This window comes from Cydia pomonella, chromosome 1 (genome assembly GCF_033807575.1).
Source record: "Cydia pomonella isolate Wapato2018A chromosome 1, ilCydPomo1, whole genome shotgun sequence".
Taxonomy (NCBI): Eukaryota; Metazoa; Arthropoda; class Insecta; order Lepidoptera; family Tortricidae; genus Cydia; species Cydia pomonella.
Window position 1 is genome coordinate 19,849,844 of NC_084703.1, and position 25,476 is coordinate 19,875,319.

A 25,476-nucleotide genomic window follows, 5' to 3' on the forward strand; every position below is an offset into this window, starting at 1 on the left:
CAGGGTATCTCTGTTTACGGAATTGAAAGCGTTTTTTACATCGATTTTTATAAGAACTTGGCAATCGTCATTGCTGAGGAAGGTGCGAAGTGCATGAACTGCTGCTTCGCACCCCCCTCTTGTCCCGAACCCTAATTGTATTGGTTCGAATTTATGCTGTAATTTAGAAATGATATGCCGAACTGCTATTTTAGACGCCAGGCGTCTTAAGGTCGTGCCGACTGCAATCGGTCTCACGCCACCATCTTTTTTAGTAAGAGCGATTAAATTAGCTCCATAAAGGATGGGAACTATGTCAGGATTTATTCGGCCACTTAGCATTAGATTTATTATGTTACTTAGAGAAGTGACCAATTTTGTACCTGCGTCACCGACACCACGTGCTGTTAGATCTTTCAGGTGTTGAGGGGAAATGCCGTCTAGACCGGCCGCGGAGCCGGTTTTGAAACTAGCAATGGCATCGGTAATGTGCTTGTTTTCAATATGGAGGCAGTCCTGAGTGGAAGTTGGCGGGTCTAAGAAAAAAGGTATAGAGGGGGCGGGGGGATGTTTGGAGTGCAGGGCTGAGAGAGTGTCGGGAGTGTCAGGAGATAGAGTGTCGCTGCAGAACAAAATACGGGCAGCTCTTAATTATTATAATAATCAAAAAGTAAAAAAAAAATGAAGGGGCATTTAGTGTAGCTAAATAGAAAATGGGGACTACGTTTGTATGGAGAAGCAGTCGTCTCCTTTCCTCTTAAGCTAAAAATAAATAAAAAAACCTTGAAGAACCTTTTCGGTCCATCTTGCAGTTGGCGGTTCAACTTGCAATCGGTACGAAAAAAGAATACTAATTTCAAAATCTCGCTGTCACTACATGATTTTGTTGTTGTGTGCGTGACTTCATCTCTCGTGCCCATACCTATACCCTCTATATCCTATACCTACCTACTTAGCAACGCTAACTGGATATTTCGAGGGTCAGCCGTATTCATTCATTTTATAGCACAACACTCGTAATTCTAATGATTAATGACCTGTATGCCTTTTGTTTCAGTAACGACATCTACAAACAGGGAAGTGCGTCCGCCAAGTTATGAAGGTTTGTTCGCACTTTGTGCGTCTCGTGTCTCGTAGCACCAGGATGTATTTGATGTTATGAAAATTAAATATGTCGATTCTTTACATATTTATTATTGTTTATAATAAGTAGGCAGTTAACCAGAAGTACCTAATCGGCTAATTAATTTATGCATGTTGGTTTTTCAGAGATAATTCTTAATTAGGTATGTGACCTGATTTTTCTTTAATTCGAAATTTAATGCATTTAGACGGCCACCTCGACAAGTGCGAATTCATGAAGTAGTGTAGGGAAGTGACCCTTATCAAGGGCTTGTTTCCGTCTCAAGTGTATAGTGCCATCTCAGAAAAGACTCACGACCATAGATATAAGAAGTAAGGAGATTTATAACGAAGCATAATTTCAACGAGTCTCGCTGTCTCCAACTGTCCCCCACCACATCATTAAAGGCGTGGCCAGACAACCAACTCACGCGCTGTGATTGGCCAAACCGCGCGGTGTAGGAGCCTAGAGCGGCGGCACTAGAGTGAGGACAATTCGATAGAGCTATCGATATTTTACATGTTCTGAAAATGACCTTAGAGTTTTGACATATTTGTTTTAAGTAATAATTGCCATAGACTTAATTTATATTCCTTTAAACTTTTTTTTGACCTTATTTACGAGCTTAGAATTTTAAGGTACGTGTAAGGTATATTAGTTGAGCCATAAGTTCTCTCACAAAGGTTTTTACTGATAAAAAGTAATACAAAGTTTTAATTAAAAAAAAAAACATGTACCATGATGCGAAAGCTTGTTTATGCTTAACTAATCAAATTGGTTTAAATTTCAGTAATTATTTGATGGAATGTTTGTTTAAATTGTTTACTTTGGGATTGTCGTTAGACGCGAGCGCTTCATTAAAAAAAAAGTTTCAGTTTATTATAGCATATTTCGTCACCAATTGAAAGCAATTCCAGCATGTTAATAAATATATAGTAAGTATAATGCACCATTAAATAAGCTTTTATATCATATGTACGAATAATAAGGAAACAGTAATCATAATTATCAGTAAAAATCTTTCTGATAGAACTTTTGGATCGACTAAGTATACAATATACTATTATTTTAAACATATTTATATTCTATCTGTAACTGTAACTGGAAACATTTTTCTTGAAAATGATCCGAACAAATAACACTTTTCTCGCTCATAAACCAGTTAGGGCCCTCTTCCTGTAGCATCTATCCATTTTTCGTTAATACTGGGATTTTTAGGGAAACTGAAAAAAATTGCAATCATGAACATATTTCTTTTTTGACTCACTGTAAACTGTACCTCTGTAAATTCCATTCACCACCGTTTCTTTTTCAATTGTTTACTCTAAATAATTGTATATTATTATTTTCAATTGTAGTATTGTTTTTTTAACTTGTAAATCTTATTATCCACCACAGGACAGGATATGCCTAGTGTGGGGGCCAGCATAAATGTAATACTGTTATTATTTTATTTCTGAAATAAAACATTTGTACAATTGTACTTAATTAAATCAGTTTATTTTTTGGCTTACCTTTTCGATTTTTAATCCAAATTAAAAAGTATTAAATTAAACATTAGGTGCATATAAAATAATTGTAAAATTTTACTTGAAAAATAATTACTTTCGTATGAAAGTAATTATTTTTAATGTGTGTATACACTATATCCAAACATTTTTATCGATAACGCTCAAAGATCAATTATATGCACGAGCACCACTCTACTTCGCGGCGTCAATGAAGGGAGCGGTTGGCGGTCGTACCAAGAAACAATAATGTCCCTGTGAATATCGTTAGCGGTTTAATGCATTGCGCCGTTGCTAAGGAGACTACAAATAGTTTTCCATGCCAAAGCGTCAATGTAGAATGCATAGACAAATTGCCACGCGTTTGTATGACAACATGGTCTGACTCAGAAAAATCATATGTCACTGGATTTATTTGTTAAAATGTGTGGTTTTATTGACTAATACGTAAAAAAAAATGTACTATGTAACTCCATGATCCTTATAGTTTTTGGATGCACTCCTATTTCGACACAAAATAGCGCTATAATTCGGCATTTCAATAAAATTGACGCGCACATTGTTCAATGACAGCTAATTTGCTACCTACTGTCTTACGGCGGGTCGGTATGGCCACGATGTGGCCATGTCGCGGCGACACGCGCCACGCCTCCGTCAGCCATCTAGTACTTTCTATGATCTGAGCTCACGACCGTGTCCTTCTTTTAGTTTTTTTTGTTTTAATAATATTAAAACAAAAAAAACTAAAAGAAGGACACGGTCGTGAGCTCAGATGGTAAATTTTTATTCCGTCTCACCCTGCTGTCTACCCTAATTATTGCGACGCTCCTTGCCAGCTCTTAAGAATTACTTAAATAAAGTCATTGATGTTGAAGGCTTATTATAGGGACTACTTGACAGACAAACATGCACGGTCCAAACCAGAAACTGTAAAAACAAGTAGCAATCAATAAAATCATTGTATTAAGCATTCTGTCAGATACATATGTATAATGTATATTCTCATTTATTAATTTATTTTAATTTTTCTTTTTCTTTTGTAAGAATTCGATATGTTTTCTGAAAGAGCTACGTATTTGTATGATTTGATATACATATATATTTTTAGTCAAATGTATATAAAGAAAAGTAACTACTGTATGTAATTGCATGATTGCTATAGCTAGTAATCTTAAATCTATTTTTTTCTTATTTAATGCATGCTAATTATAAGATGTAATATTTTGAAAAGATGGGTCCCGCCGAGTTACTTGAAGGTCCATATTGGGATACCCTCCTCCAATTGAGGGGGGATTTAAATTTTCTCGGGTCAGAGGTGTAGGGTTAGAGCCGGTGTAGCTTTATTTGACGTTCGTAAGCGCATTGTAATATGCCTACTTGAATAATAAACTACCTTTATCTTATCACTCCCAGAGGACATAAAGGTGCTGGAGGGTAATTCTTTTAAGCGTCGCCTGATGAACTGGCTTCTAGACCAGTGCTACTACAGCGTAAAGGCGTACCTCGACCGCAGTTAGTTCAGTTTTAGGTTAATAATCTGATTTTTGTACCTCTAGATTAGAACTCAATGTATTGTTACTTAAAGATATTTATATCTTGAGATATTCAAAATGGATATTTTTAATTTATATTTAGTGTCATTGTTATGTTATTATTAGATTTAAGACTGATTTGATTTGCATACGAGCATGCAAGCAAGATACACAGATCATCTATAAATAATATTATGTAACATCAAATTACTGTATCTAAGCAAATAAACACTTCTGATTTCTGATTATGGCTGCGAAACATGGCTGAGGATCCTTCCTTCACCAATCGGTTGCAGGTGTTTATAAACAAGTGTCTGCGACGGGTCCATCGCATAGGGATTTACGGGCCACGAACTATCTCAAACGTCAGATTGTGGCAGATGGCTGACCTGACCAGAAACCCTTGAAATGACCAGAATTGAATGGCGATGGATCGGACACACGTTCCGTAGATCGGACAACCGTCTGTCCAAGCAGGGACTCTGCTGGTAATCGACTGGCAGTAGATGGTCGGGGCGGCTTCGCGTACTACATGGAGGCGATCAGTTGTGAAGGAGGCTGGCTCAACTGGACTCGGCTGGAAAGAGTTTGTAGTAACCGCTCAAAATCACGACAAATGGAAAATTATTTTGCGAGGCCTATGTCCGTAATGAGGAATAACAGGATTACATCATCATCATCTCAAGTATCTTGTGTTTAAGGTTCCTTACCAAAAAGGTACAAAAGGAACCCTTATGGTGCGACTGTCCGTTTGTCCGTCTCGAGAACTTTGAAATAGTACAACAACGCTAACCCAAATATATTGAAAGTGTTATTTCTTTTATTTTTATTAAGTGCATGCAAATGCCCAATATGAAAGAGTTCAAATTGGACATTCCTACACAATTTTTAATTGTTATTTTTCACAGTGAAAAAAAAAAAGATAAATACCTATATGAAGAAAATGAAAAAAAAAAACATTCCCCCCTCTTATCTTCGAAGTTTACCAACGAAAAATTATGAAAATTTTACATAACATTAACATTATTATCAATATTACAGGAAAAATATAACCACGCCTGTTTCTTGATAAGTTTTAATTATCAAAAACACTCAAGTACAAATTTAATTTGTGATTTGAGCTCCTTTGTGGGTGTCACTTATATTTGAAATTCGTGGTGAAAATTCTTGGGTGAAAGACTACGTTTAAAACACCTTTTTTCAAATAAAAACAATGTTGAAATCTATTCACATACTAAATAATATCCTTAGTATACATAATATACTTAGTATACTTCTGGACAAAATGTCCATCATATTTTTACATAAGTTTTTTGCTAAAATTTAATTTTTGGTACATGCTTTTATCGCTGACTATACTTTTTTCCACAGGCAACTAATACTCATCGAGACAATTCGAAAAACCCCAAACACAATTAGGTTGCGTTGTTTTATCACAGAGTTCCTATGGCTACCACCTGTCTCCATCATCAGATCAGCTTGATGGTATCATAATATTGCATTGTCACCCGACTTACATATGTATGCAAATTTTCAGCTTCATCGGAAACCAGGAAGTGGGTCAAATTTAACTTGCAAGATTTGTCCTATACATGTATATAATATATTAACAGGGCAAGTTAAAAATAAAAGCTTGTAACGAGACGGTAAAAGTTGGTATGGAACCCTCGCCTCGGTGCGCGAGTTACCAACTCGCAATTGACCTCTCTTTCTTTGCCTAGCCACATCCCATTTCAATTGGGGTTCGCTCTCCTCGTCAATCTTCGCCATACTCTTCGGATCTGGGTTGTAGTGTCATATTTGGGCTTTCTTTAGTTTATTCTTGATGACGGACATCCAAGTTTGAAGGGGTCTTCCATGCTTCCTCGGACCGGTGCTTAAACTCGCACTTGACCGGTTTTTTAAATCAAATTCATGACTGTTGAAGCCAATTTCATATACATACCGTACCCACTTGGTAAGCTAGTAATTTAGCCCTCCGTTGATAGGTCATCAAAGTATAGGTATTTTTATGGCAAACGTTACTCATGAAACTTAGTCAATCTTTGCATGCTAATGCTTGGATTTTATGGGGCCACACAAGAGAAGGATTTGACTGCGCCTGCTTGGCCGTTGGAAGTTTCCACCGCACTCACAGTAGCACTTTGCTTTAACAAGGGCAATGTGCATATCAAAATCTTATTGCTTTGTTTATCACCTATACTGCTAATCTCTAAATCTCAACTGCCTATTTTTGCCTATGAAATATAGACATGTGTTTATTTAATGTTTACATGCAGCGTACATGTACCTATGATATTTAAGACGATAAATTAAATGTACCTACTTATTTGTTCCTGAGTCAATGATGTTTTGTATGCATTTAAGTATTTATTTATTATATATATCGTTGTCCGAGTACCCACAACACAAGCTTTCTTGGGCTTACCGTGGGACGTAGTAAATTTGTGTAAGAATATCCCTATAATGTTTAATATTTGTTTATTATTAGCCGTTCTGGGGCCCATTTTTCGAAGAGTATTAGACTAATGTCATTAGTCTACGAACTGTCAGCTTGTAGGTCTGGGTTACCATGGCAAGACACAAATAATATTAGACTAAAACCGTTCGGGAAATAGGCCCCGCCCTGTCAGCCACAACTTCCGAGAAAAACAATAGTGTAAGTATTTGTATTAGAAGGGGGCAAATTGTGCTAATATTGATATTCGAGCAAGCGCAAGATTCCAAAGTTGTGAATCTTGTGTCTTGTGTGTATTCAAAAAGTAGAATCTTGAGCGTTTCGAGGGTTTCAAGGCACAAGGGCTAAACAAAGTTTGCTCCCGAGTAAAACACAAAAAATTTCATCACATCAACGCTAGGAAAATACTAACTGTAAACCATTACAAATCAAAATCAAATGAACGTTATTAAATATTTATCTTACGTTTGAATCAAATTACTTGGCCACTCTTGTGCAAAAATGCAACGTTTTTATCAACTTTTAAAGTAGTACAAAGAGATCATATAGGACGAGTTGGTGTACTGAAAAATAAAAAAATCAAATAGTTCTTTAAGTTTTATAATTATAGCCTGAACTGAATTTATAAAAAAAAGAATTTACAGGCAGATGAGTATTGTTAAAAACTCGTAATGAAGAAAAATCGTTTATTACGCCCGGTATGCCTACGTGAAATAACTCAATAAACAAGTGTTATAAAAATTTGAGTGTTATTGACTAACCTTCTCCTTTTCTACACAATTAGGCGTAGGAAGCTGTATTTTTAATTTCATTGTATGAAATCCCAAATCAACAATAATCTTTCTTTCACCGGTATCCCACATTAAAGTCGTTTTTATTTTCTTGTAAATTATTGTCTACTGAGATTTATACTTACTTTAGTATCTCAGTAGACAAAAATGTAGAGAAAAGACATAAACGCGTGAGCACGAGTATAGATACCACATGTGTAAAATGAGGCTGATAGAAAATGAAATCGATAATAACACAAATTGACCTGTAGGGCTAAGATGGTCGACTCTTTATCATTTGTCGCCATGCCTGTCACGTTCTAACAAGTATGTAAGCGCGAAAGTGACGGGCATAGTGACAAGTGATAAAAAAGGAACCATGATACCGCCGCTGGCTGTATGTCACCTTAATTAAGGTGACATACGCCCGCCATTACAAGTGCACACCATCACTTATTTACACGTCGGGTTTCACCTATATTGTGTACAACAAATAAAAATCGACTTTAAGAATATTATTCGTTTAATACGGTATATAAACATACATACATGTCAAAAAACCTAAGAGGGTTAAAAGGGGATAAAATACTTGTACTTATGAGACACAAATTTTATTTTAAGCTAGGAACTTGAAACTACTTAATACAGTAATAGGGTTGTTTCCAATTTTTTGAAACGCTTGTATTACGTTCTATATTAACTAAAAGTTGCCCTAAAATTCAACTTTATACTAAAAACGGCTTTAAATATGTTAAATTAACAAAATATATTTTGACATATGCTTTCGCGCCCAAAACGCTCTTTGAAAATTGTGTGACGTCACAGTTTACGGTTTGACACATAACTACATACACACGTAGAAGATACGAACTGTCAACTGATATTTGTCATTTGTTCTTTATCGCCTAACTGTCAACAGTGTCAATCCGAGAGTTGTGACGTCATCAGAATCTTCAAAGACGTTTCGAGTTTGGTCACGTGATGTGTGCCAAAAGATATTTTAAATTCAATATTTACAAAAATATGGTCATTACAGGTCCCGTAAAAGTAGTTTAACATGTTCTTATAATCCAAAATAATTTATTGGGATACAATTTCTGCCCTAAGATTTGTAGATGGAAACAACCCTATTTCAGCGTTTTGAAAATTCATTTCCTAAGGTATGAACAAGGTATTTTTATCACCTTAGCAATATAAAATAGGTTGAAAAATTGTAACGGGGACGAAAATGTTCGTGAGTGAGGGACTTCGTAGAAAGACAGTACCCAAAAAGTAACTAAACGTTTTTTTTTATTCTTAAGTTAAAAAAATACTTTTTAAGGACGATGGAAGAAATAATATTCAGCAAGAAGAGTAATGTGCTTTTGAAAATTGTAAAAAAGGAGTTGTTGTAGTATGTAGTAGTAGTAAACACTTTATTGCACAAAATAAGTACATAACACGGAGAGAATACAGTAAATGTGTACAAAGGCGAACTTATTCCCTTAAGGGATCTCTTCCAGCTAACCTTTAAGCAACTGAGAGAGATACATACTTATATACGAAATGGTAATGGTAGTCAAACTAAGAAAAACTAAGTTTGTATCGGAAATAACTTTTTATAGGGACTTGAAACTTGAAAAAGAGAAATAATTTCAGTGTTATGTGTGTTGAAAACTCATCTTCTAAGGGGGGCTAAAAAGTGTTAAAACTTAGTATCGAGAAATAAAATGTTTTTAATTGGTTTTGGAAAAGTCTGCCTGAACAGCAGTTGAGAGGAGATTGACTGTTTGTACGAGTATCGAGAACAAATATTTTTTTCGATTGAGGGAGTTGAAACTTTGGATGAAACATTGTGACACAAATGTAATGTGTTTTAAACTGTTTTTTGGTTTTAAGCTGCACAAATTCACGTAGAATTACAATCAGCAACATAAAAAGCGGCCAAGTGCGAGTAGGACTCGCCCATGAAGGGTTCCGTACCATTTATGACGTATTAAAATAAATACGTATAAAACTACTTACTAGATCTCGTTCAAACCAATTTTCGGTGGAAATTTGCATGGTAATGTACATCATATATTTTTTTTAGTTTCATCATCCTCTTATTTTAGAAGTTACAGGGGGAAAGGGGGCACACATTTTACCACTTTGGAAGTGTCTCTCGCGCAAACTAGTCAGTTTAGAAAAAAAATATTAGAAGCCATTTGGCTACGGAACCTTAAAAATCCACGCCAATTCGTGGGCAACAGTACTACTTGTAAGTACATATACAAACTATGTCGGAAAACATATGAAAACTCAAAAATGCTCGTTTTGCTAAAGAAAAGACCTAGCTACATCGACTTTTCGCCTCCGAAAACGCCCACACAGCAAAAAACTTTTTACAATGAATGAATTTTAAAAATATATGGAGCAGAAAAGGCAATTCATCTGGAGTAGGTGTTTTGCGCCAGGAAGGCAGGAATTGAGCGTACTGTGGGACAATTTGTCAATTTGTGTAATGTAATAAATGTATTAATGTTCTATTACTTATTTTTCCCAGAGATAAGCAAATATGTACCTATTAATTATCGAAATCGTTAGAGCCGCTGCCGAGGTAATATATATATATATATATATTATTGTATAATTTTGACGACCAGTTTGGCCTAGTGGATAGTGACCCTGCCTACGAAGCCGATGGTCCCGGGTTCAAATCCTGGTAAGGGCATTTATTCGTGTGATGAGCATGGATATTTGTTCCTGAGTCATGGGTGTTTTCTATGAATTTAAGTATTTATAAATATTTATATATTATATATATCGTTGTCTAAGTACCCTCAACACAAGCCTTATTGAGCTTACTGTGGGACTCAGTCAATTTGTGTAATAATGTCCTATAATATTTAAATATATGTACTTACTTAGATAAAAATAGAAACTTGTTGTTGAAATATACAATATAGGCAAAGTAACCTAACTTGAAACTTAATAAACAAAGGATCATTGAGGTCAATGATTTGATATGACATATTTTTTTTTTTATCAAATTTCTATAAAGCAAAGTAGCTACTGTATGTAATTGCATGATTTCTATAGTAATCTTAATTGTATTTTGTTCTTATTTAATGCATGTTAATTATAAGAAGTAATGTTTTGAAAAGATGTGTCCCGCCGAATTTTTTGCCGGTCCATATTGGGATACCCTTCTTCTCCAATTGAGGGGGGATTTAAATCTTCTTGGGTCAGAGGTGTAGGGTTAGAGCCGGTGTAGCTTTATTTGACGTTCATAAACGCATTGTAATATGCCTAATTGAATAATAAACTATCTTTATCTTTATCTCTTTAAAATATTTATTTCCCGAGTACTTTTTGGCTGAGGTATGTACTTCCATTAAAGATATCCGAGCAAATGTTTGAAATGTACCGTATTGATTGACACACTAGGTGCTAGAAGACAACGATGGTCGATTGTAAATAGAACACCTCTTGTATGTTTTCACTAAACTGACTATAAAAGCGCAAAGGGCTTTAAATCTCAAAGGGGTGTTTACGCCACCCCATTTCGCTAAGTGCATTGCATGCAGTCGGTGTACCTATAACCTACAACCCGTTATCGAGCGTTTGTTGAATTGGTGACATAGGTAGTACCTAGTCAACTCAATACGTGGCTTCGAAGCTTAGAGCTGCTGCTGAATACAGGCTTACCTAAAATTTAATACAAGGCTATAGCCACGTATGGTGCGAGTTGTGTTTTGTGGGCTAGATTGTAAGGGGCAGCTGTCGACGATGGGCCGCCGCCGCTGCGGCCGGCGCTCGGCGTTCGGCGTTCAGAGCTCGGCGCTTAGCGGTCGGCGGTCGGCGGTCGGCGGTCGGCGATCGGCGCGTGGTTGGGCTGCGCACCGCGGTCGCCGTCAACACGACTCATTCTACTTGGCGCGCTCAGACGAACGGCGCGCCCCTCCATTCATTGCCGATCAGTTCGCAACACTGGCACGACGTTGCCGCCGCGTTTATTCTCTTACTTTTTATTTCCAGTCAACTTTTCTTTTATTTCAAGTGAAAGTCTCGAATATTCATATTGAAAACTCGAGCACAGTTAAATTATTTAAACCTTAAAATTTGCACTTTGATAAACAAATCTCGGAATAGTAGGCACGGGAAATTGTTGAAACAGCTCTCGCTTGCAATAAATTCATATTCTTCATACATAGGGATTTATGAGAGGATCGTGAAGATTGCAACATCACTTTCAAATAGAAGACGACGTCTAAGGAACGAAAATGTCGAAAAAACATCTCCACAATCAAGCCGCTATACCGTTAGCTCCTGCGGTATTCAAGGTAAGAGTTTTTTATACCTTTTCACCTATAATTATTGCGAATTAAGTTTTTTTCTCTTTGTTTTCTTTTTTACTAATATTTGTGATTTGTAAAATATCTATATAAATCAATTTAAAATGGAACTTGTACAACACGTAGATGCCTACATAATTTACAGCATAACCAGTAGCAATAAGCACAGTCAACAGCTTTGCGATAATCATGTACTAAAATAAGTTTGCCAAGGTATGTTCGGATATGATTTTGAATACTGACTGTCAAATAACTTTTCTGGAACATCGAACGAATAGTAAGTAAGGGAATTAACCGACATTGTTATTTTATTATTATTTGTATACCTCACTAATTGAGAAAAACATGTTAAATTGGTATGGAAAATGGAGGAACGGGTACATATTTAGTTATTAGTATAATTACTTAACTATACGACTTTAAAATACACGAATAATTATAACGTACCGTACAGCGCGTGGTTTTTCCTTGAATATAGTTTGAAACTACAGCCGTAAGCGGAAAATAATGTATTTCTTGCCTGGTACTGTAACGCTACGTACTCTACTGTTTCGATTACGTTGACAAAAATACTATAACAATATTTATAGTATTTACTTATGAACAGCAAGTAAATAAAAAAATAGGACATGGGGTTACGGTGGGTTGGTTATTGTAGGTACCTAATGGTGAAAGAACCATAAGATAAGGTAATCGTCCCCATATTTGAAGCCCTGATTCCATTAATTGCCATCCTGTTGGTGATCCCGATACTAAATAATGGTGCAGTGCGAGTACCTAAAGACTGAGACATTTAACCTTGTATATTTATTTACAAAGGTAAACAATCCATAACAGGCAGTTTTCATGCCATGCTAAGCGATTGTTGGGAATTGTCTTTTGTGCCAAGTACCTACTGGGCAATGACAGCTAGTGTCACATAACTATACATTTTTAGCAATAATAAAGTTCTTTGTGCTTACTGAATACTTCAAAGCTGGTATCTACTTTCAATTATCAGTTTGATTAATCATGCTCTTAACTAATTTATGACTATGTATTTATAAACTGTAAAACTGTCATGCCAGTCGGTGCAATTATAGCAAAATTCTAAATTACAATCAATACTGATTAGTTTTTACAATAATCGTAAAACAGTAAATTATTAATCTGACAAAATTACGTCAGTTAGGTCACACACCGTGTTAAAGGCGAGGCATTTATTTTACTTGCACCACATCGTTTTTAGTTATTAACAGGAATTATGTTATTGTTATACATCGCATTAAATATTTGACTCTTTTTTGTCTACATATTTTACATATGTTGCTTTAAATTACTATAATGAGCGAAACAATCGATCGTTTTAGGTACATACTTACGTACATACATACTAAAGCAGCGCTTACAGAACAATAAAATGAATCCATAGGGTAGGTATGACAGTAAATCAACTATTTATTTAGAAATAATCACCTATTGTATTGTATACAAGTACCTACTTACAAAAGTTTACTAACCTAATTAGTTTGAAACGTCTGTCGATTATTGTAGAACTTTTCACTTAACATTATCAAAATAATAATAACAAAGTTTACAGTACATATGGTGCTTCTTTACCGCACTAGTGCGAAAATTAGCACATTACGTTACTGTGTCGAACATTTAAAGGGCCATGTACTGTAAAACGTTGTACGATACATGTGCGAATAGGTAATTCGCAACTCGTGTCGATTTAAAACACTTCCTTCGGTCGTGTTTTAATTTATCGCCACTCGTTTCGAATTTCCTTTTTTTCGCACTTGTATCGTAATGTACCTACTATTACAGTACATATGGTACTACTCTACCGCATTAGTGCGAAAATTTGCATATTTCGTTACTGTGTCCAACATTTAAAGGGCCATATTTACTATGTACTGTTAAACGTTGTACGATACATGTGCGAATAGGTAATTCGCAACTCGTGTCGATTTAAAACACTCCCTTCGGTCGTGTTTTAATTTATCGTCACTCGTTTCGAATTTCCTATTTTACGCACTTGTATCGTTAATGTACTATTGCAAACTTTTATACCCGATGACCACAATCCACGGAGCATATTAGATAAATTGGACTTTCTTTTCGAGGATCGGAAGGGATCCCGGGTCTGCTGCGACCAGAGTCGTATTTTCGGAAACCCCTTATCTAACCCGTGAACCCGTATTTTTTCACATTTTCCTCCATAAATCTTTTTTTCTACTATTAAACGTTAATAAAAAAATATTTTGGAATGGTCAATTTGAGCTCTTTCAATTGATACCCCACTTGACCTAGTCACTAGACTTTGATCAGCTTAAGTGGTTCTCGAGATTTTTAGCGATATGACAGACGGACGGACAGAGTCGCACCATAAGGGTTCCTTTTTAACAATTTTGGTACGGAACCCTAAAAACGATTGTCAGAAATACTTGAGAAGTTAGATTAATGTACGGAACCCTAAAAACGATTGTCAGAAATACTTGAGAAGTTAGATTAAATTATTGATGTAATGGATTAAGTAATTACTTGTTAAAAAGTGTCCAATTCAATAAACGGACCATTTCAGTGATCCTTAAGCGAGTGGCAGCATCACAAATTTGGAAAAATAGAACGTTACCTTGACTTACTTGAGCGCGGTCTAATGATTTTTTATATTGAAGGGAATAAAGCAAGAATTACGCAATAAAAATCCATCGATTTGGAAAGCCGAAGTAGCAAAAGTCGATAATGATTTCTTGTTAGTGATATTGAGGCTAAATCTAATATAGTTGATGTGCAATACAAGTATACTTCCTCGGATGAGGATGACAATTTTAATAAATTAGAAAATTGATGACCTGCAGGCCATTTTTGAACTTTCCTCTATTTTAGAATGAAATCTCTTGAACGCGATGATAGATTTTGGTCTACTTTACGCATTCAACGCAGTTTCTTATGCACAAACAAGTATCTAAATAAAAAATAATATTCGTCAAGAATTAGAAAAATATCTTGAAACATAGAAAAAAAAAATTCAAACCGTCAGAATAAAGATACTGCTCCACGTTATCGACAGATTTAGGTTTAACACAAATGGGGTATAAATCGGAACCTTCTGTATATTATCTGATACGCTCGAGAATTTCCGAATCGTCAGTATTTTGAATGGGAGCATTTGTAGGTTACCACCACATCTTTAAATATCTGACGTACTCGAGTAAATTATATATATATATCTTCCGTATGACCACCCCACCACCACCACCACCATGTAAACCGGCAGATTAACATTCAGATTCTTTTTTTTTAATTTTCAAAAATCTGTAGACGCTTCTCTGACTACTGAAAAAGAAAACATTATTAAGTATAACCTTTTATTCTTCTTATCATCTAATCTTACGATTCCAATAGGTCTATAAGTTAACTACAAATTATAGCAAATAATAGCATTTCCGGCTCCCTTTCTATAACATATAAGTTATTATGAAATACAGTATAAACTGCTCTACACACACCTCTGTATAGCGACACCCGAGGGTCAGGACGTTTTTTGACGCTATAGAGAGTTTTCGTTGTAAAGAGAGAAATTATTATTAAAGTACCTAAAGTAACATCAAATATCGACGTTATATAGTAAACATTCCTATAATGTAACAGGCACCAGTAATTGGATGGTATGGACAAATCCTGTAAAACAAATATTTACCATCAGTTTTTAATCGCTGGCAACATTTTACCGTAAAAAAGAGCCAAAGAGCTGCTTAAGTTTAATTTTTCATTGATATTTTTTAGTTTGAAAATTAATGGCGCACATACATCCCATGACTGGAGCAAAAAACCGTACTTTTAATTAGTTAATAATATTCAAATCAATTGCAGTCGCTTTCATTCAATACATAGAAAACATAAAGGATGAATTGGACATTCAACTTTTAAAGCATAAAGTGGTAGAAATTTTACTCATGTCGGTGAAATATCAAAAATACCCTAAATTTTCTCTTAAATGACCCATGATTGCTGCCGTTAACATAGGGAGTGAATCGTTATATCGTTATTTGGAGTTTACACTGTATCATTTTCTGTATTAAAAACATCGTCACTTAAAAATAATATATAAATTGTCTATAAACTATGTTTTCTGCAAGAAATATAAAGATTGGTCAATTAAATTAAATTATGTTTTGTGCCAACTATGTTTATATACGAGGCAATGTTTACTTTAACGATCACATGGTCAACAATATCCATTTTGGCGATCCATCATAAATTAGATACCTGCATGTAATGTAACCTAAGAAACGCGCTACAGAAATAGCTCAGCATGCCGCGGCGTAGTAGATATCTTATGAATACAGCGCCGATAGAGTTTAATAAATACTAAATCAATGTCATACTAAACATTGTTTTTGTTCTAAACACGTATAATGGATGTACCTAGAGTTAGACCGAGAAAAGTGTGCAAAGATTTAATAAGAGTAGCATAAGCAGTGCAAGTGTTACTTATATGTCATAATTTCATATAAGTTTGATATTTAAAACAACATTTGCACTGCGTATGCTATCAAAGTCGTTGCAAACTTTAAGATACGTCAAAAAAATGTAAATATTCGATATGGATTGGATATGTCAGTGTTAATAGTGACGTTCTTGTTTGAAGAAAAGTCACTTTTAACACTGATATATCTAATCCATATCGTATCTTTAGCAAATGTTTCACGTATCTTAAAGTTCGAATCGGGCCTGACTCTACGTATTTGCGATAAAATTAGGATCATGCAAAATGTATTTTCTTAATTAGAAATATATTTACTTATTGTAATTCAAAAACTGCATTGAAAATATTAATTTGTTGCAGTTTCGCAATTGCAGATTTTTTTAACTGCAAATTCATAAAACTTGCTTAATTTATCTGTGCATTTCAAAAGCACTTCATTTTTCGAGGTCCTTAGTCAAATGGGCAAAACTGCTCTTAATTTAAGATCGTTTAATAAACGTGTCAATGAGGAGATATAGTAAACAAACACCCCTATAATGGACGTCGCACCAGTAATAGGATATATACCATAAAACCTGTATAATAAGTAATTATCATGTTTTTAAACAATGGCAACATTTTACCATAAACAACACATTTCATCATTTTTAGTTTGTTTTAAAATAAATGGTGCCATACTGCCCATGACTATGTAGTGTGGAATTAAGAGGAGTGGCATCTCTTATGGTAGAACTGTTGCAAAAGTGTCCAGCTGTCAGCTATAAATAATAGTTCCAAATCTCTCCAGAGTAGCGCTAGAGTAGCTAAGAACCTAGGCGTTATTGACGGAGTGAATTGCGCTGTCTATGATTTGATTTTTTTGTTCAAGTACTCTAGGTATTGTAGCGCCACCTATTTAAAGTTTTTTGATGACACTTTTTGGTACATGGAGATTTCGTTCCTTATCTCCACCTTCCGTAGCCCACGCCTGCAGAAAAATAAATCATAGTTTTAATTTGTAAATTATGTTTAACATAAAGGGCGAATAGAACTTTTAACTTTGGTACCGTCACTATAGAGCAGTCAGATGAAAGTGTATCCTCTTAAGAAAATACCTCCGAAGATTTTTTTATCAAAGGTAGGAATAGGATTATAAATATTATAATGCATATTACTGTTCCTACACTAGCTTCTTTAGATTAGAACATAATATTATTAAGGTAGGGCACTCAAGGTCTATGAACACATTACTTATTATTACATTATTTTTTGTATAACACTGTTATTTGCCTAAGAACAATCGTCTTGGACAGGAGAGAGCGAGCATACATCATAATAGTACATTACGATACAAGTGCGAAAAATAGGAAATTCGAAACGAGTGGCGATAAATTAAAAGACGACCGAAGGGAGTGTTTTAAATCGACACGAGTTGCGAATTACCTATTCGTACATGTATCGTACAACGTTTTACAGTACATATGGCCCTTTAAATGTTCGACACAGTAACGTAATATGCTACTTCTCGCACTAGTGCTATAAAGTAGCTCCATATGTACTGTAAATATGTTTTTCATTTCTCATGCTCGGAAAGAGGGTAATTGTTGTTCTAAAAAGTGTCCAGAAAATAATAAGCAATTGAAATAAGATTTAAAATGGATTACGTATACAATTTCTTTAACTCCCCATTCCATAAATAACGATACTTTTACCTAAATGTTTGCTTGAAAGTACCTACCCTCAAGAAATGATAAAAAAAATATAGTTAATCGTGTTAAAAAAAACATGTATTTTACTTTCCTCGTATTCGAAATAAAAAGTAGAGTGCTTAATTCAGGTGAAAGACATCATTTCAACCTCTCGAGTTCGAGCGCCAGACTACTTCGGCAGAAGCAAGTGCTTTCCATCCCTCGGTTAAACTATTCTTCTAAACATAGTTTAAGGCCTCAAGCTTAGGCCCTACCTGTGTAATAACTAAAATAAGCTATGAATATTTCTCCTATGAAATAATTTTTTTGATTCGTTTCGTAATTTGATTTCCTTTAGTAGTTTTAAATATTTGGAGAACCCTGAGGAATAAAACCTTCGTCATTATTTCGCCAATGGAATTTCAGTTAGTGTAACAATCTTTATGCAAACAGGAAAACTGAACTGCACGTATAGCTGTGAAGTGACAACGCGTAGTAAATTAAATAATTACAGGATGACTATAGGTATGTTGCGTCAAGGTTGACGCTTGGGGGTTTTCGCTCTACCTTCTTTAAACTTAACAAACTTTTATCCTTAAATTTTATTAAGTACACCTATTGTATTGCCTTAATTTTTGAGATATTATATTGATATAAATAGTATTTATTGATGAATGTCATACTATATAAATATGTCATAAGTTGGCAAATATAAATAATCGTTGCTATCAAACGAAACGTCTTCAAGAGGTATACATTAATTACATTTCACAATTAACCTTAATCAACCGGACGTTGACTGTATGCTACTAAATGGAATAAATATGTAACACTTTGACGTTTTTCGATATCATTACGAGAAGGTATATCTAGGTAGGCATTTGTGACCGTGGCCAGCAAAACGTTACACTTTGTCGCTTGCCATAAGGACCCCTTATCAGCTTATATATACACTCAAAACATAAGTCTTATTGGGCTTACTGTGGGAGTAGCTCCATTTATGTAAGGTTGCCCACTTAAAAATTCACTGAATAATAAATGCTTTTAGGTTTTTCCAATAAGCCGATGATTACTTAAGTACGAATTACAATATTAAAATTAAAATTAATGAGTTAGCTGCATCCATGAAAGAACAAGTAAATTGTAATTAAATAGTGCAGGAGTGATTGAGCGTGGTTAATGATACCGACCGCGTGACACCCGTCGGCCGCTGCACAGGTACACTTCACGTGTCCATCATTCTGTCGCGGCGTCGGGTGGCGCATTGTTCTTGCGATACACGACCACGAGTGTGTTATTGTTCAGGAAACATTATTGGCGTACTTACTATGTCTGTGGAAAATCTAAAATAAACAACATAGCTGAAGAAACATACCGTTCCTTTTATTATTGCTCTGAATAAACGGCCTGATATAAACACAACCTAATTATTTTTTAAACAGTTTCTCAAAAGTACTCATTTACGTGCCATTTTACGTTTGCAGAGTTAGGTTTTGCGCACTTGAACAAAAACTTTATATAACTGACATTTATATATTACTATAAAACATACTACACTATTTAAACTAAATATTTATTTGTTATTATATATTTATAATACTAGCTGTTGCCCGCGACTTCATACGCGTGGATTTTTATTTTGGCCTTTATATATTCTACGTGAACATAATATTCTATAATTTGTAGGTATAACATTGTGCAACAAAAGATAGCAGTAGGGTTCATAATTTGTTAATAATTTTGGAACGCATGACATTTGTACTCGTATGTCGCAACCTACGAAGTTTCAAGTCCATTAATCGAACTCAAAGCAACTAGTTTGAAAATAGTTATTTGTACAACAAGAGAGCAAAGTTTGATATTTCTTCGAGTGCTTATTCTGAGTCCCGTGCAAGCGAAATTTAGAATCTTGAGCGTAGTAAGGGACTCAATAGCGCACGAGATGTAAATAACTTTGATCTCGTGTAGTACATAAAAATTTTCACGTCGACAGTGGGAACATATTTGGAAGATAAAAATACAACTTGAAATAATTTAATCCGTCTTCATCACTACCTATTTCACTCATGTTTTTTGAAGGTATTCTAACAATTAAGTTTAATTACCGCAATAAAACAAAACGAAGGAAATTTCAATAAAATAATTCGAAAATAATGAAATAACAAACATCAATTGACAGTTCCATCGATAACTTTTTTTTGTAAAAAAAAACTTTGTAAGATACGGTCCGAATTATGGATACCACTTTTGTCAACTATAGGAGTGATCGTTAAAAGTACAATTATTTACTTTGCGTAACAATTGAGTAATTTTTTATAAGTTCATTGTTTTTATTGTATAATTAAATACGTAAAATATGGTGTTTTATTTAATTTTAAACTTTTATTTCATTAATTAATTATTACGAACTCGTAAGGGTGTTTTGGAACAATGCATTCTGACTTATTTCGGGGGTCTATTATTAACCGTTAATATACTGTTGAATTACGTGTGAACTTTTTTGTCTCTTTCTTTTTGCTAACGACGTGAAAGGGACAAAGACAATAGAATCCAAATATTAGGAATTTGTAGACCGACAACGGTGGAAGAGGTTGGAGGAGGCCTATACCCGAAAGGGGTCCTAACACTTTATTAGATTAGTATAGAATAGTATTTAGTTTAAAAATAGTTTGCGAAGTGGTTATGGAATAAAAAGGCTTTTTATTTATTTATTAGGCTCCGCACGTTGAAATGACATTCGAATATAAAGGTGGCTCGAATGTTATTTTGTCTCACTCAGTGAGCAAAATGCGATTTCACTCACTGTTTATAAGCTGCAAATTACCCTTGTACGAGCTGTTGACGTGAAAAATATTTTTGAACACATTTGCTCAAAAAGACCTTTTTATTCCACCGATTTTTGGCTCATAATCCTAGATATTAAACATGCTTTTTCAGTATATTATAGCACTCGTGCTTTTTCATTATATTATCCGACTGTGTTAAGAAGGTAACTGATTGCTAATAATATGCATGGAAACAGAGCCTTCTTAATTTGGTCGAGTAATACATTTTTTTAAAATCAACTATAAGATTTCAAATGTTAGTTCAAAGAGGTTTTATCACATCAAACATAATTCATAGATTAAAGTATCTCGTAAATTACATTAATGAATAAACATAACATTTTATCGATTTGATCTCCATCCGTCGAATAGAAATATTAACCAAAATATTAGCTGTTTTTTTTTATTGGCTGTTTGTCGATTTCGTTCGCGCCTTTGCCTTGCGCGCGCATTGGAATACTGCGTAAAAAAAAATAACCAGCCATTTTCCGTATTTGTAAAATTGGAATAGTTTTGCATGTTTTTAGTTTATATGTTGACGAAAATGTCATTTTCAAGTATTGAAAATGAAGAACACATAAAATTGACGCTGCCAGTAATACTAATAGAGGCAAATGCCGAAAACGATAGCCTTTTACCATCAAAATCGGGTGAAAAATAAACTTAGCACACACACGTGTGCGGGAATGAGCACTTTCCGTGCATATGTCGATTTTTTAAAGAGCCATATGTAATGTAAAACGTTATACGATACACGTGCAAATTCGCAACGAGTTGCGTATTTCCTATTTTCTGCACTTGTACCGTAAAAACTATTTTATCTCCTTTAACTCCCTCAAGGAAAGAATATTAAAAAACGCTGGAATCTTTTTCTTGTTGACAATATTATGATTTACAAAGATGTTTCAAGTCTTTTTCTTGTATTCTTAAACATGCTTTTAAACAAAGTTTCAAAACTTGTTCAATCCAAAAAGTTCAATGGGCCAACAAGTCCACCTTTTTACGAAGTTCCAAGTTCCTAATAGCTTAAAGTAAAACTTATACCACATACAATTTTTCGTTCCCTATTTTACCCCCTTAAGGGTTGATTTTTTCAAATTATTCACACTATAAATGTAGGTAATATGACGTGTAAATTTCAACATTCTAGCTTTTGTAGTTTCGGCTGTGTTGATAAGTAAGTTTGTCTGTCAGTGAGGACCTGGACACTACTATTTTACATATACCGGGTGTGGCCTGTAATACCAGCAAATAATTAAAACATATGCCTACGCCTCAACGATAAAACTTTTATCAACTTCTTAAACAAAGAGCATAAGGCTTAAAAAAATTGTATAAAGCACTGCTAAAACCTATTATGGCAAACGAACTAATAATTTTTTGATACCCAAATTGTATAATGAAATAAGCCTGCTAAGGGAAGAAAATAAATGCAGTATAAATGAATTTAAGAAAAGGTTAAAAAAATGTTACTGGAAAATTTACCCTTGAAATTAACCTGAATTAGTTGTTAAAGTACCAGTGACTATTTGGTTTTTGTTTGTTTTTATATTCATAAAAGCTTGCGTGTTCGCTTTACACATAGTACCTAAGCTTAGTATTAAGTGCATAGCATGGATATTAAAATGTATAAATGAGCGCTATCTCGCCAACAAACTGCGACCGCAGGAATAAAGTAGTGTCACAATGTTATGTACCTTTATGATAAATACCTAAACTAAAAAAAAATATTTGAAACCTTTAGACTTTCTATTTATCATACAAAATAAATATTGTCTTAGGTGTTACCCTTTAAACTTTTAAACATAACAAAATTCGCAATAGGTAATTTATTCGACTATAGATACTTACATAAAATATGAAATACAGTGTTTTAATTATGGCGATAAAGGCTATAATGTCTGTCATAAGAAACAACAATTTGACTTCAAGGTTAGTTGTTTCTACAAAGAAAAAGGAAGTTTCAAATGGCAGACTCGTATAAAAACTTGTGTGCCAAAAAGTGCGGTGCGCGTGCGGTGCGGTGGTCGCCAAGGAGTTTTCTTACAAGGGGAGCAAGTACTGTCAAAAACTCGATAAATAAAATGTACCCTATTTTTGATTGATTTAAAGTTTAATTTCGCATGGTAAAGAGGAAAGAGGACAACGTGCCGAGCGAGATGCACGAGGGGAACGTCTGTTCCCCTTTTTAAGTATTTTGCATGTAACTTAAGAGCAATTTATTTATTTAACATATTTTAATACGTTTCGTAAATCCCACTTACTGCTGCTTAATGAGAATATTTTATATGTAAGTAGTAGAGTCAGACCAAGATAAGTTGTCAGCGATTTTGATAGCCCAGACGGTCCAAGTGTTAAGTAAACGTCATAATTTCATAGAAGTTTGACGTTTAAAATAACTCGTGCCCCGTCTGAGCTATTAAAATTGCTCCCAACTTAGCTTGGTCTGAAACAGTAAATATGTCCGGTTTAGCTGTCGCAACATTAATTAAATTATACTTGGTATAGTAGCCCTAAAGAAAGATTGGGACTCTCCCTCGAGCTACGTCACAGAGCATGTTTTTTCGAGGCGAGAGCGCATTTTACTATAATAGTTATGCTAAGTCTGAGCTGGTTGCTGGCAGCCGGCGCGTGGCCCCGGTTACGGCGCCGCCGCTGGCGGCCTCGCGCGGCGGGCGCGTGAGAGTAGAGGAGGAGGCGGTCGCGGCCGCGAATCGCTCGCTTACTCACCGACATAGCCCTCTTAAGACGTATTTACATTGATGACAAATTAAAGTAAAACATTTGTCTAATAAAGAGGTAGACAACACTTGTCTTTATGCAAATATCTTTTCAGTTTTTTTTTTTCATATATGATATGTGAAGAGCGCTTGAAAGTATCCTTTATCTATTTGTAAATAAGAAAGGCAGATCTCCTTTTTATTTATTTGTTATAACAGAATCTGAAAGTTATTATTTCTTAGAACCGTATTCTTGCGTTAACAAACCGGTTTAGCAATGTACACGCGGTTTTATTCGTGCGAGCGTCGCGCTTGGCCAACGGAAATTTCCACAGCGCTCGGGTCGTCGCGGGCGCCGCGCGCGCCCTCTCCCCTCACCCCGCAACCCGTCTCGCCACTCCGCGGTTCTGAATACCATTCTTATGGCGTTCTCCCCACTAGTCGCCAGATTTAAATTTTGAATAAAGAATGAACTCAACTTTACAGTGGGGGCGATTGTCTCCGCTCTAGCTTGTAAACCGCACCCATAATATGTAGCGCTGGCAGAAATTATAGTTTGAAGTACATGAACAACCGAATTTCTGGAAAACTGATAAGTAAACAAATTTCATGAAATATCATGCGAAAACAAGTAAAAACAGGTTTGGTTCTAAATCAATTCCATTAAAAAATATTTCGTAAATTCAATGAGAACTATTGAAATGCGGCTATTGTATTCATTGCTACCTGAGGCCCCAATCACATTCCCGGTATTATAACAATACCAGAGGATTTAGTTTCTCAGAATGGTACGACCTATTTGCACTTTATTTGTGAGATCTATTAAAAAGTTTAAAACACAACTGTCTTTTTGATAAAGCGGTAGAAATGAGCCTCTCAGAATAATCCGCCGAGAAGCTTATCACTTGACCAGTTGGTAGAGCCGAATCATAAATATTATAATCTGATTATATTCAAACGTACTTAATTCATTCAGAATAATTTTATGGTTTAATCGTCGTCCATTTAACTTAGCTATAATTGTATCTTAGTGCTTAAATTGAATGCAATTTGTCGAAGCGATGAAGTGTTTAATATTATGCAGTAGGTATTACATACATAATAATTATATCGGCAACATCATCCGCGTAAACTTATTTCCCGAAACAGACTTTCAACTTATTTTTAGCCCTAATTAGCTGAATTTACAGAAGGAATAAAAATATTTTTCGTACTGTCTAATATTTTCTCTCCCTACTAATTTCAAGTCCCTATCAAAATCGTTCCCGTTACAACCCTTTTTTAATCCTATTAGGGGAATCATTTTTAAAAACGCTGTAATTCCTTTTTTCGTATCTAACTTAATATAAAACTTGACCCCCATACAAACTTTCATTCCCTCTTTAACCCCCTTAGGGAATGAATTTCCCGAAAATGCTGAAATTACTTTCTTCTATTTAACTATAATGCCTTTTCACGAAGTTTCAAGTTTGTAGCTTATAATAAAACCTAAACGCCATACAAACGTATTAAATGACCGATGAGTTATGAGATAGGTGAAAGTACAGGCATTTCAGACAAACGGGTGCGTAATATTTTACACAATCATTTAGACATTAAAAAACTAGGTATATCGGCGCGCTGGGTGCTACGTTTGCTATTTTGTATTCACAGATTAGGCCCCTGCGTTTATCTCCTGTTTCCAAACCTGAAAAATGGCTAGACAGAAAAGGTTTGGTTTAAATGAAGAAATTGTAGAAGCAACGAACGCATATGCTTAAGGGTTTGAGAAAACGTACTAAGTATACAAAGGGAATGGGAACGTTAAAAACAGTGGGATAAAAGCATTGAGCTCAAAGGAGACTACCTCGAAAATTAATTACGTACTTTGAACAAAAATATCTCTGCGTCCTCGTATTTAAGGATTCCTTTCCTGAAACATGATAATTGGAGCTCTATTACTGAGCTTACGCTGTCATTCCGACCGGTCATCTCATTTAATTCTTATTACAGTTATAACCGGTAGACAATTAAAAAATACACAAATTAATATGGTTACATTGCCACTACAAATAATACAAATAAAGTAAAATGAATTAGGGGCACCCATACAAGAAAAGCGTAG

At 34.9% G+C, this 25,476-nt stretch overlaps 1 protein-coding gene across 1 annotated transcript in view; it reads left to right on the forward strand.

The window, feature by feature from the left end:
* Positions 1–11,254: 11,254 nt before the first annotated feature.
* The window catches only part of LOC133517658 (proton-coupled amino acid transporter-like protein CG1139), a 68,519-nt gene continuing 54,297 nt past the window's right edge, over positions 11,255–25,476 (forward strand). The window contains exon 1 of the mRNA XM_061851018.1: positions 11,255–11,674. Coding sequence (XP_061707002.1) covers positions 11,615–11,674 — 60 coding nt within the window. The 5' untranslated portion in view covers positions 11,255–11,614. The remainder of the gene's footprint in view (positions 11,675–25,476) is intronic.